At 50.8% G+C, this 13,303-nt stretch overlaps 1 protein-coding gene across 2 annotated transcripts in view; it reads left to right on the top strand.

The window, feature by feature from the left end:
* Window positions 1-10,162: 10,162 nt before the first annotated feature.
* Window positions 10,163-13,303, top strand: part of prpsap1 (phosphoribosyl pyrophosphate synthetase-associated protein 1) — a 62,074-nt gene continuing 58,933 nt past the window's right edge. For both annotated transcript variants that reach the window (XM_085964039.1, XM_085964037.1), the window contains exons 1-2: window positions 10,163-10,282; window positions 10,663-10,774. In XM_085964039.1, coding sequence (XP_085820165.1) covers window positions 10,692-10,774 — 83 coding nt within the window. In that variant the 5' untranslated portion in view covers window positions 10,163-10,282; window positions 10,663-10,691. The remainder of the gene's footprint in view (window positions 10,283-10,662; window positions 10,775-13,303) is intronic.

The raw sequence follows: 13,303 nt of genomic DNA, 5'->3' as shown, positions 1-13,303 counted from the left end.
GTGTGGTGCCCAGAATTAGCCACAATATTCCAGCTGAGGCCCAACCAATGATTTATAAAAGTTTAGGTTAACTGCCTTGCTTTGTACTCTATGCCTCTATGAATAAAGCCAAGGATCCCGTGTGCTTTTTAACAGCCTTCTCAACTTGTCCCGTCACCTTCAATGATTTGTGTACGTCCACCCTCAGGTCTCTCTGTTCCTGCGCCCCCTTTAAAATTGTACCCTTTAGTTTATATTGTCTCTCCTCATTCTTCTGATCAAAATGTATCACTTCACACTTCTCTGTGTTAAATTTCATCTGCCATGTGTCTGCCCATTTCACCAGTCTGGCTGTGTCCTCCTGAAGTCTGTTACTATCCTCCTCATTGTTTACTACATTTCCGAGTTTCGTATCATCCGCAAACTTTGAAATGATGCCCCGTATAGCCAAGTCTAGGTCATTAATATACATCCAAAAGAGTAGTGGTCCTAATACCGACCCCTGGGAAACACCACTGTACACTTCCCTCCAGTCTGAAAATCAACCGTTCACCACTACTCTCTGCTTTCTGTCCCTTAGCCAATTTTGTATCCATTATGGCACTGTTCCTTTAATAACATGTCTATTATGTGGTACTTTGTCAGATGCCTTTTGAAAGTCCATATACACAACAACCCTCATCAACCCTCTCTGTTACTTCATCAAAGAACTTGATCAAGCTAGTCAAATACGATTTGCCTTTAACAAATCCGTGCTGTCTTTCATTTATTCGCCCATACTTTTCCAAATGCCAATTAGTTTTGTCCTGGAATGTCTCAAAGTTTTCCCACCACTGACGTCAGGCTGACTGGCCTGTAGTTGCTGGGTTTATCCCTCTCCCCTTTTTTAAACAGGGGTACAATATCCTCCAGTCCTCTGGAACCACTCCTATATCTAAGGAGGATTGGAAGAGAGTGGCCAGAGCCTCCGCAATTTCCACCCTTACTTCCCTCAGTAACCCAGGATGCCTCCCATCCGGACTGGGTGACATTTCTACTTTGAGGACTGCCAACCTTTTAAGTACCTCCTCTTTATCTATTTTTATCCTATCTAATATCGCTGCTGCCTCCTCCTTTACTGCTGCATTGGCAGCATCCTCTTCTCCAGTGAAGACAGATGCAAAGTCCTCATTTAGTGCCTCAGCCATGCCCTCTGGGGTTGGGGGTGTGGGCTGGTGCTGGGGTGGGGGTGCAGCCGTGCAGGGGTAGGGGGTGGGCTGGTTTTGGGAGTGGGGGGTGGGCTGGTGCTGGGGGAGGAAGGTGTGGGCTGGGGTGGGAGTGGGGGTGGGGGTGGGGTGGGATTTCGGGGTGGGGTTGGGGGGTGGGGGTGGGGGTGGGGGTGGGGGGTGGGGTGGGGGTAGGGGGTGGGGGTGGGGTTGGGGTGGGGTGGGATTTCGGGGTGGGGTGGGGTTGGGGGGTGGGGGTGGGGGGTGTGGGCTGGGGTGGGGGTGGGGGGTGTGGGCTGGGGTGGGGATGGGTGGGGATGGGTGGGGGTGGGGGGGTGAGCTGGGGTGGGGGGTCCCCCAGCTTTCTCCACCATATTCCTGGGCCACGGAGCCTTCTCCCCTTTGCCAGATTTTCTCTGCTTCCCTCCCCCTCAGCTATTCCGCTGTAACCATCCATTACCACCTCCTTTTGCCTTGCACCATCATCCCTTTTGTCATTTAATTACTCCCACCTTTCACCCTATAGGAACAGGAGTAGGCCATTTAGCCCCTCGAGCCTATTCTGCCAGAATCACAGACCTTTCCCTTTCCCTGCCCTCCTTTCCCTCGCTCTGTTCATCTCGACCATCTTTTAGTTCTGATGAAGGGTCATCGACCTGAAACGTTAACTTAGTTTCTCTCCACAGATGCTGCCTGACCTGCTGAGTGTTTCCAGCATTTCCTGTTTTTAGTTCAGCAGATGACTTTCTTTGAATGACTTTCTTTGCAGTCATTTCAAGTAATAGAGAGTAGAACCTACTCTGACCATGACCCTAATCCCTACCAGTTAGAATTCTCTCCCACGGAACTTGCAACTTTCCTCTGCACCCATTGTGGCTCGGTCAAAATCATAATGAAAGTATCAGAAATATATGGCTCACTGACACCCAGGGTGCCCCAACCTACAGTGAAATAAACTGACCTGGAGCCCCGGGTTTAGGTCATTATCCTACCTCCGGCCGACCACCCCCAGACAAGGCAGCATCAACGGGGCGGCCAGGACCAGGAACACAAATGGACCCTCAGTTAACCCATACACTGACCCTCAGTTAACCCAGACACTGACCCTCAGTTAACCCATACACTGACCCTCAGTTAACCCATACACTGACCCTCAGTTAACCCTTACAGTGACCCTCAGTTAACCCATACACTGACCCTCAGTTAACCCGTACACTGACCGTCAGATAACCCATACATTGACCCTCAGTTAACCCTTACACTGTCCCTCAGTTAACCCTTACACTGTCCCTCAGTTAGCCCGTACACTGACCGTCAGTTAACCCATACACTGACCCTCAGTTAACCCATACACTGACCCTCAGTTAACCCATACATTGGCCCTCAGTTAACCCGTACACTGACCGTCAGTTAACCCATACATTGACCCTCAGTTAACCCTTACACTGTCCCTCAGTTAACCCGTACACTGACCGTCAGTTAACCCATACACTGACCCTCAGTCAACCCATACATTGGCCCTCAGTTAACCCGTACACTGACCGTCAGTTAACCCATACATTGACCCTCAGTTAACCCTTACACTGTCCCTCAGTTAACCCGTACACTGACCGTCAGTTAACCCATACATTGACCCTCAGTTAACCCATACATTGACCCTCAGTTAACCCATACATTCACCTTCAGTTAACCTACACATCGCACTCCTCAGTTAACTCAGCCACCGTTCACCCTTAAGCCCACACACGAGCTCCATTCCACAGTTTATTGTGAACACTGACAGTGTGATGATAGGATCTGATTACCCTGCAGGCAGGCAGCAGAAAACTACTAAAATATTTAAGTTGTGTTATATGTGTTTCTGCTTGGAGATTGAATCAGCCCCTGGGTAACTGAGTAGCGGGCATACTCTGCTCATAACAGAGTTGTCTGGGTGCAGTCATTTCACTCAATATTGTAAATAGCCACAGCAGTCAGTGTTTCCCACTTGCTCCAATCACTGTGGTGCGCCAGGACCAGCGGAGCAGGAACAATGCAGGGAGGTGGTACAGGAATAAAAACAGAAAATGCTGGAAATACTCAGCATGTCTGGCAGCATCTGTGGCGAGAGAAACAGAGTTAACGTTTCAGGTCGATGACCCTTGGTCAAAACTGGCAGGTGGTACAGGAGCTTTGCCACCTATCCGGGAGAGTCAGAAATGGAATTCATGTTGGCCCTTTGGCTTCCCCTGGCAGGACTTCCTGTGTATGAGTCACCACTGTGTGTGAACACTGGAATTTATACTGGAAAAAGTTGACAGGAAGTGCGGACATAACAGTTTAACAGATTGCAGATCTAGATAGAGGATAACATCAAATGAAATATTACATTAAAAGGACAGGATGTATGACTGTAAGCTGGAGATTGAATTACCTCCATGTCTGAGCCCAGTTACCCCTCACCCTTAACCCCACTTCACCTCGGCTACATTTGCTCTTGGCTCCCCCATGAGCAACGCCACAAGAGGTTGACTAATTAATTCCTAAAACGTTTAAAGAAGGAGAAATACAAATGCAGCTTTGTGATGAATGAGCAGAGACGTGACTTTGGTCATCCATTTTCTGCGCTCGGCCAAAGCAATTTGATTTTCAATCCTTGATTATTTGAATGTCTGTTACTGCATGTGAGTTGCAATTTAAAGCTATAAGGCTGTTCTATGCATTCGTAAAGGATCGTTCTGTGTGGCCTTTCAGTCCTCACTACTATCCGAGTCCCGAATTCACAGGGGCTCACAGATGCTGAATGCACAAGCTGTTGTTGACATCTGGTCCTGTTTACTGTTGGAATAAGGCAGGCGGATATAGGCTCCATCCTGACACCAACGTAATTACAATCCAGTACATCCAGAATAGTAATTATACCAGACACCACAGTCTGCTGTGCTCCACATGACTGCTGAGTGTTGAAAGACATGGGGAAACACCGTACATCAAACAGCAATATCTCACTGGGTGGGACATGCCAGTCCGACGGGCAACATGTCTGACTGTCTCTGTGTCCTACCACTGGGTTCTTTGTTCTTACATCCAATAGTTAGAAATGGAAGTAGGGAACTTCTCTCCAGGATAAAATGAGAACCCACAAAACTAGGAATAGAGTAAAACAGTGAAGTGGGGAAAGAGCTAAATTAACATCACTGGCAGCTCACAGAATGGTGTAAGTGAGACAGTTGCTAACATGAAAGACCACACCCATAAGGTGTGGTCAAGATAACTGACCTTTGAGACTAAAAACAACTCCGTTGAAACATGATGTCTGGCACTTCAGCTGCCCTGAGGGTTTTATTATCTGGGTCACAATGCTTCCAAGTTATCTTTTAATCAGCATTCAGCAGTTTGGGCTAATAATGAGTATGCCACTTACACCTGTTTACCTTAGGACATGTAACCCAATATGTGATGGTGCATGCGGGCCAAGATCCAATCAGGTTGCAGGAATGAATTGTGCATGAGGCTGCCATACTTATTGTAATGTATAAAATGTAGTGTTTGCTGTAACAATTTGGAGAAGTCTGGCTAAAGACAGAGCAGACTGTCTCCCCACCGGTGTAATAAAGAAAACTTAACTATCGATCTGAAAACCTTGTGTCGAGTGTTGGTTTAAAATACTCCACATGAACAGAATCATGTTAGAAATTAAGAACTGGTCAACAACAACTTGCATTTATAGCGCGCTCCCCATGTGCAGCAAGATATTTCAGAGCACCAAACAGTAAGAGGGAAACGAATATGGTGGGCACTAAACAAAGGTAATAGTGAGGGTGGGATGGGGAATATTGGGGGTGGGATGGGGAATATTGAGGGTGGGATGGGGAATAGCGAGGGTGGGATGGGGAATTGTGAGGGTGGGATGGGGAATATTGAGGGTGGGATGGGGAATTGTGAGGGTGGGATGGGGAATTGTGAGGGTGGGATGGGGAATTGTGAGGGTGGGATGGGGAATAGTGAGGGTGGGATGGGGAATATTGGGGGTGGGATGGGGAATATTGGGGGTGGGATGGGGAATATTGAGGGTGGGATGGGGAATATTGGGGGTGGGATGGGGAATATTGGGGGTGGGATGGGGAATAGTGGGGGTGGGATGGGGAATATTGGGGGTGGGATGGGGAATAGTGGGGGTGGGATGGGGAATAGTGAGGGTGGGATGGGGAATTGTGAGGGTGGGATGGGGAATATTGGGGGTGGGATGGGGAATATTGAGGGTGGGATGGGGAATTGTGAGGGTGGGATGGGGAATAGTGAGGGTGGGATGGGGAATAGTGAGGGTGGGATGGGGAATAGTGAGGGTGGGATGGGGAATATTGGGGGTGGGATGGGGAACATTGGGGGTGGGATGGGGAATATTGGGGGTGGGATGGGGAATATTGGGGGTGGGATGGGGAATATTGGGGGTGGGATGGGGAATATTGGGGGTGGGATGGGGAATAGTGGGGGTGGGATGGGGAATAGTGAGGCTGGGATGGGGAATAGTGAGGCTGGGATGAGGAATAGTGAGGCTGGGATGGGGAATATTGAGGGTGGGATGGGGAATAGTGAGGGTGGGATGGGGAATAGTGAGGGTGGGATGGGGAATAGTGAGGCTGGGATGGGGAATAGTGAGGGTGGGATGGGGAATAGTGAGGGTGGGATGAGGAATAGTGAGGCTGGGATGGGGAATAGTGAGGGTGGGATGGGGAATAGTGAGGCTGGGATGAGGAATAGTGAGGCTGGGATGGGGAATAGTGAGGGTGGGATGAGGAATAGTGAGGCTGGGATGGGGAATAGTGAGGGTGGGATGGGGAATAGTGAGGCTGGGATGGGGAATAGTGAGGCTGGGATGGGGAATAGTGAGGGTGGGATGGGGAATAGTGAGGGTGGGATGGGGAATAGTGAGGGTGGGATGAGGAATAGTGAGGCTGGGATGGGGAATATTGGGGGTGGGATGGGGAATAGTGAGGGTGGGATGGGGAATAGTGGGGGTGGGATGGGGAATAGTGAGGGTGGGATGGGGAATAGTGAGGGTGGGATGGGGAATATTGGGGGTGGGATGGGGAATATTGGGGGTGGGATGGGGAATATTGGGGGTGGGATGGGGAATATTGGGGGTGGGATGGGGAATATTGGGGGTGGGATGGGGAATATTGGGGGTGGGATGGGGAATATTGGGGGTGGGATGGGGAATAGTGGGGGTGGGATGGGGAATAGTGAGGCTGGGATGGGGAATATTGAGGGTGGGATGGGGAATAGTGGGGGTGGGATGGGGAATAGTGAGGGTGGGATGGGGAATAGTGAGGGTGGGATGGGGAATATTGGGGGTGGGATGGGGAATAGTGAGGCTGGGATGGGGAATATTGAGGCTGGGATGGGGAATATTGGGGGTGGGATGGGGAATAGTGGGGGTGGGATGGGGAATAGTGGGGGTGGGATGGGGAATAGTGAGGGTGGGATGGGGAATAGTGGGGGTGGGATGGGGAATAGTGGGGGTGGGATGGGGAATAGTGAGGCTGGGATGGGGAATAGTGAGGCTGGGATGGGGAATATTGAGGGTGGGATGGGGAATAGTGAGGGTGGGATGGGGAATAGTGAGGGTGGGATGAGGAATAGTGAGGCTGGGATGGGGAATAGTGAGGGTGGGATGAGGAATAGTGAGGGTGGGATGGGGAATAGTGAGGCTGGGATGGGGAATAGTGAGGGTGGGATGGGGAATAGTGAGGGTGGGATGAGGAATAGTGAGGCTGGGATGGGGAATAGTGAGGCTGGGATGGGGAATAGTGAGGGTGGGATGAGGAAAGGGATATTCAAGAAGGAGTTAGAGATATTTCTTAAGGCTAAAGGGATCAAGAGATATGGGGAGAAGGCAGGGACAGGGTACTGAGTTTGGATGATCAGCCATGATCTCATTGAATGGCGGAGCGGGCTCGAGGGGCCGAATGGCCAACTCCTGCTCCTATCTTCTATGGGAGGGGAATAGAGAGGCGAGGATGGGGAACCGAAGGTATGGTCAAAGAGGACAGCTTGAGGAGATTTTTGAAAGCAGGGAGGGTGGCTGGAGGAGGGAAAACTTCTCGTCCATTTCAATTCAAATTTGTTCTTTCACCCACATTACATTCAATCAAAGGCAGATGTAAACCAGGAACATGTTACTTTGCTACAGGTGCAGACTGCACTGTGTGGCCCTATGCACAGCTCTGTTGCTTGTGCACTCTTGCAGCCTGTGGCACTCTTGCAGACTATTGCATGTTGCCTGTTAACCTATTGCCTGTTGCATGTTACACTGTTGCCCTATTGAACTGTTGCCATATTGCAGGCTATTGCCCTGTTGCCCTATTGCAGACTGCTGCACTACTGCAGACTGTTGCACTGTTGCCCTTTTGCACTGTTGCACTATTGCCATAGTGAACACTGTTGCCCTGTTGCGCTATTGCAGACTGTTGCCTATTTTCTGATGCACGGTTGCCCTTTTGCAGACTGTTGCCCTATTACCTGTTGCAATGTTGCCATATTGCAGGCATTTGCACTGTTGCCCTATTTCAAACTGTTGCACCTTTGCCCTATTGCAGACTGTTGCACTATTACAGCCTGTTGCCCTATTGCAGATTGTGGGACTATTGCAGGCTGTTGCACTATTGCAGGCTGTTGCCATATTGTAGACTGTTGCACTATTTCATGCTGTTGCACTGTTGCCCTATTGCAGACTGTTGCACTATTGCAGGCTGTTGCACTATTGCAGGCCATTGTCCTATTGCAGGCTGTTGCACTATTGCAAGCTGTTGCACTATTGCAGTCTGTTGCCCTATTGCAGGCTGTTGCACTGTTGCCCTATTGCAGACTGTTGCACTGATGCCCTATTACAGACTGTTGCACTATTGCAGGCTGTTGCCCTATTGCAGACTGTTGCACTATTGCAGGCTGTTGCACTATTGCAGGCTGTTGCCCTATTGCAGACTGTTGCCCTATTGCAGGCTGTTGCACTGTCACACTATTGCAGGCTGTTGCCCTATTGCAGGCTGTTGTACTATTGCAGGCTGTTGCACTGTCACACTATTGCAGGCTGTTGCACTATTGCAGGCGGTTTCCCTATTGCTGGCTGTTGCACTGTTGCCCTATTGCAAACTGTTGCACTATTGCAGGCTGTTGTCCTATTGTAGACTGCTGCACTATTGCAGGCTGTTGCACTATTGCAGGCTGTTGCACTGCTGCCCTATTGCAGGCTGTTGTCCTATTGCAGGCTGTTGCACTGTTGCCCTATTGCAGGCTGTTGCCCTATTGCAGACTGTTGCCCTATTGCTGGCTGTTGCACTGTTGCCCTATTGCAAACTGTTGCACTATTGCAGGCTGTTGTCCTATTGTAGACTGCTGCACTATTGCAGGCTGTTGCACTATTGCAGGCTGTTGCACTGCTGCCCTATTGCAGGCTGTTGTCCTATTGCAGGCTGTTGCACTGTTGCCCTATTGCAGGCTGTTGCCCTATTGCAGACTGTTGCCCTATTGCATGCTGTTGCACTGTTGCCCTATTGCAGGCTGTTGCCCTATTGCAGACTGTTGCACGATTGTAGGCTGTTGCACTATTGCAGGCTGCTGCCCTATTGCAGACTGTTGTCCTATTGCATGCTGTTGCACTGTTGCCCTATTGCGGGCTGTTGCACTATTGCAGCCTTTTGCCCTATTGCATGCTGTTGCACTGTTGCCCTATTGCAGACTGTTGCACTATTGCCTGTTGCACTATTGCAGGCTGTTGCGCTGATGCCCTATTGCAGACTGTTGCAGTATTGCAGGCTGTTGCACTATTGCTAGGCTGTTGCACTATTGCAGGGTGTTGTACTGTTTCCCTATTGCAGACAGTTGCACTATTACAGCTGTTGCACGGTTGCCTTTTTGCAGACAGTTGCCCTATTGCACACTGTTGCACATTTGCAGACTGTTGCACTATTGCAGGCTGTTGTCCTATTGCAGGCTGTTGTCCCATTGAAGGCGGTTGCCCTATTGCAGACTGTTGCACTATTGCAGGCTGTTGCCCTATTGCAGACTGTTGCACTATTGCTAGGCTGTTGCACTATTGCAGGGTGTTGTACTGTTTCCCTATTGCAGGCAGTTGCACTATTACAGCTGTTGCACTGTTGCCTTTTTGCAGTTGCCCTATTGCACACTGTTGCACATTTGCAGACTGTTGCACTATTGCAGGCTGTTGTCCTATTGCAGGCTGTTGTCCCATTGCAGTCTGTTGCACTGTTGCCCTTTTGCAGACTGTTACACTATTGCAGGCTGTTGCACTGTTGCCCTATCGCAGACTGCTGCACTATTTCAGGCTGTTGCACTATTGCAGGCTGTTGCCCTATTGCAGGCTGTTGCACTGTTGCCCTATTGCAGACTGTTGCACTATTGCAGGCCATTGCACTATTGCTGGCTGTTGCCTTATTGCAGGCTGTTGCGCTGTTGCCCTATTGCAGGCTGTTGCACTGTTGCCCTATTGCAGGCTGTTGTACTGTTGCCCTACTGCAGTCTGTTGCCCTATTGCAGGCTATTGCACTATTGCAGGCTTTTGCCCTGTTGCCCTACTGCAGTCTGTTGCCCTATTGCCTGTTGCACTGTTGTCCTATTGCAGACTGTTGCACTATTGCTTGTTGCACTATTGCAGACTGTTGCACTGCTGTCCTATTGCAGACTGTTGCCCAGTTGCACTATTGCAGTCTGTTGCACTCTTGCCCTATTGCAGTCTGTTGCCCTGTTGCAGGCTGTTCCAGCGTTGGAGCGGTCGCAGGAACCCATGAGCGGAAGTCCCGCCCTCCCAGCATGCAATTGGCTGTAGTCATGCGGCAGCGGGCTCTGATTGGCTGCGGTTGCTGTCACTCAGGGCCTAGGGCTGAAGGTGGATTTCGGCGGAGAGACAGAGGCCGGTACCCAGAGTCAGAGCCCCGGCCCCGAGAGAGACTCCCACACCCGGCACCGAGAGAGAGAGAGAGAGAGAGAGAGAGAGAGACACAGACAGACAGACAGACCGACCGACCCCGAGCCCGGCCTGGCCCACACCCAGAGACCCAGAGGGAGAGGCCCCGGCCCCGAGACACCAGAGCCCGGCACCGGTAAATACAGGCCCGGGCGGGGGGGTCGGTGTTGGAGTGGGGTAGTGGGCCCGGGGCGGTGGTGTTGGGGGGGGTGGGTGAGTGGGCCCGGGGGGGTCGGTGTTGGGGGCGCGGTAGTGGGGTGGGGGAGTGGGCCCGGGGGGGGTCGGTGTTGGGGTTGTGGGCCCGGGGGGGGGGTCGGTGTTGGGGGGGTGGTGGGGGCGCGGTAGTGGGGTGGGGGAGTGGGCCTGGGGGGGGTCGGTGGAGAGTGAGCCTACTCTGGGAGCTGTTGTTTGGGTGAGGGGTGGCTCTGGGATCTGCCAGTCAGTGTGGGCTGTGTTTTGCCGATCTACTGTCTGTATTTGTGAAATGTGATCTGTAACCTGTCTCTCTCTCTCCAGTGTCCAGGAGCTTGTGCCAGTCTCCAAAGATGAATGTGGCTAAAGGTGGCTACCGCGTATTCTCGGCCAATTCCAATGCAGCCTGCACTGAATTAGCCAAACGCATCACAGAGTAAGTGGCCCAGCCATTTCTGGCACTGTCTGTAAATAAACCTTCACTGAACACAGTGACAGCTATGGGCAGCACGGTGGCATAGTGGTTAGCACTGCTGCCTCACAGCGCCAGGGACCCGGGTTCAAATTCGGCCTCGGGTGACTGTTTGTGGAGTTTGCACATTCTCCCCGTGTTTGCGTGGGTTTCCTCCGGGTGCTCCGGTTTCCTCCCACAGTCCAAAGATGTGCGGGTTAGGTTGATTGGCCATGATAAAAAAAATTGGCCCTTAGTGTTAGGGGGGATTAAATACGCGGGGTTACGGGGATAGGGCTTGGGTGGGATGGCTGTCGGTGTAGGGACCGGGTGCTAGGGTTTGGATGGATGATCAGCCATGATCTCGTTGAATGGCGGAGCAGGCTCGAAGGGCCAAATGGCCTACTCCTGCTCCTATCTTCTATGTTTCTATATCGCCTGCCCTACCAGGCATGTGTGTGTGTGGCCTGTGTTGAGGGATGATAGATTTGTGTGTGTTCATTTGCTCCTTTGGTGTTTATGCGATCCCTGGGCAGGGTTTGCACAGGGACGCAGTATCGTGTCCACAATCCTGTGCAAAGTTAGTTTAGAATGAGAGAATTTACAGCACAGAAGGAGGCCATTCAGCCGACGCCAGCTCTCAAACAGCTAGCCACTTTGTCACTTTCCCCACATCCTATCATGTTCTTCTGTTTCAAATATTTATACGCTTTCCTTCTAAAGTTTTTATGGATTCAGCTTCCCCCACAGCTTCTGGTAGGGCTTCCAAAACCTAACAACTATGTGTGTAAAAATAAATTCTCCTGAACACTCTCCCACCATTCTTTTGGTGATCTTAAATCTGTGACCTATGGTTACCGACTCACTGACCAGTAAAAGCCTGATCATTTGAACAGCTCTATCATTTCTCCTCGTAACTTTTATCCTAATGAGACAGCCCTAGTTTACCACGTGTCTCCTCATAAATAGGCTTTTCATCCCTGGTATCAACTTAGTGCATCTCATCTGCACCCTCTCCATGGCCTATTACATCCTAACTAAAGTCAGGTGTCTGAAACTGGACACAATCTAACTAGTGTAAGTGAAATTACATTCTGATGAAAGATCTCCTAAGATAACATTTATATGTTGTGCCCCACTTTATTGTTGTTCAGAATGCTATGTCAGCAGAGAGGGCACCATTAATCACTCTAGGTAGAGGCGACCCACCCACACTCACCTCTAAGGTTTGTTTTTTCATTCATTCTCTGTATGTGAGCGTCGCTGGGAAGGCCGGCATTTATTGTCCATCTCTAGTTGCCTTTGAGAAGGTGGTGGTGAGCCGCCTTCTTGAACTGCTGCAGTCCGTGTGGTGAAGGTACTCCCACAGTGCTGTTGGGGAGGGAGTTCCAGGATTTTGACCCAACGACGATGAAGAAACGGCACTACATTTCCATGTCAGGGTGGTGTGTTGATTTGGAGGTGATGGAGTTCCATGTGCCTGTTGCCCTTGTCCTTTTAGGTAATAGAAGTCATGGGTTTGGGAGGTTCTGTCGAAGAAGCCTTGGCAAGTTGCTGCAGTGCATCTTGTCGATAGTACAAACTGCAGCCTTGGTGCGCTGGTGGTGGAGGGAGTGAATGTTTAAGGTGGTGGATGGGCTGCCAATCAAACTGAGTGCTTGCCCTGGTTGGTGTTGAGCTTCTTGAGTGTTGTTGGAGCTGCACTCATCCAGGCAAGTGGAGAGTGTTCCATCACACTCCTGACTTGTGCCTTGTAGGTTGTGGAGAGGCTTTGGGGAGTCAGGAGGTGAGACACTCGCCACAGAATACCCAGCCTCTGGCCTGCTCTAGTAGCCACGGTATTTCTAGGTTGGTCAAGTTGAGTTTCTGGTCAGTGGTGACTACCGGGATGTTGATGGGGGATTCAATGATGGTAATGCTGTTGAATGTCGGGGGGAGGTGGTTAGACTCTCGCTTGTTGGAGATGGTCATTGCCTGGCACTTGTGTGGACCCACTTATCAGCCCAAGCCTGAATGTTGTCCAGGTCTTGCTGCATGCGGGCATTGACTGCTTCATTATCTGAGGAGTTGCGAATGGAGCTGAACACTGTGCAGTCATCAGCGAACATCCCCATTTCTGACCTTTATGATGGAGGGAACGTTATTGATGAAGGAGCTAAAGATGGTTGGGCCTAGGACACTGCCCTGAGGAACTCCTGCAGCGATGTCCTGGGGCTGAGATGGTTGACCTTCAACAACCACAACCACCTTCCTTTGTGCTAGGTATGACTCCAGCCAGTGGAGTGTTTTCCCCCTGATTCCCATTGACTTCAGTTTTACTAGGGATCCTTGATGCCACATTCGGCCAAATGCTGCCTTGATGTCAAGGGCAGTCACTCTTGCCTCGCCTCTGGAATTCAGCTCGTCTGTCCATGTTTGGACCAAGGCTGTAATGAGGTCAGGAGCCGAGTGGTCCTGGCGTAAACCAAACTGGGCATCGGTGAGCAGGTTATTGGTGAGTAAGTGCCGCTTGAT

This window comes from Somniosus microcephalus, chromosome 21 (genome assembly GCF_052327205.1).
Source record: "Somniosus microcephalus isolate GS21.2 chromosome 21, FLI_Smic_1.0, whole genome shotgun sequence".
In the NCBI taxonomy this organism is placed as follows: Eukaryota; Metazoa; Chordata; class Chondrichthyes; order Squaliformes; family Somniosidae; genus Somniosus; species Somniosus microcephalus.
Note: the sequence above shows the minus strand (reverse complement) of the source record. Positions and strands in the feature narration are given on the sequence as shown.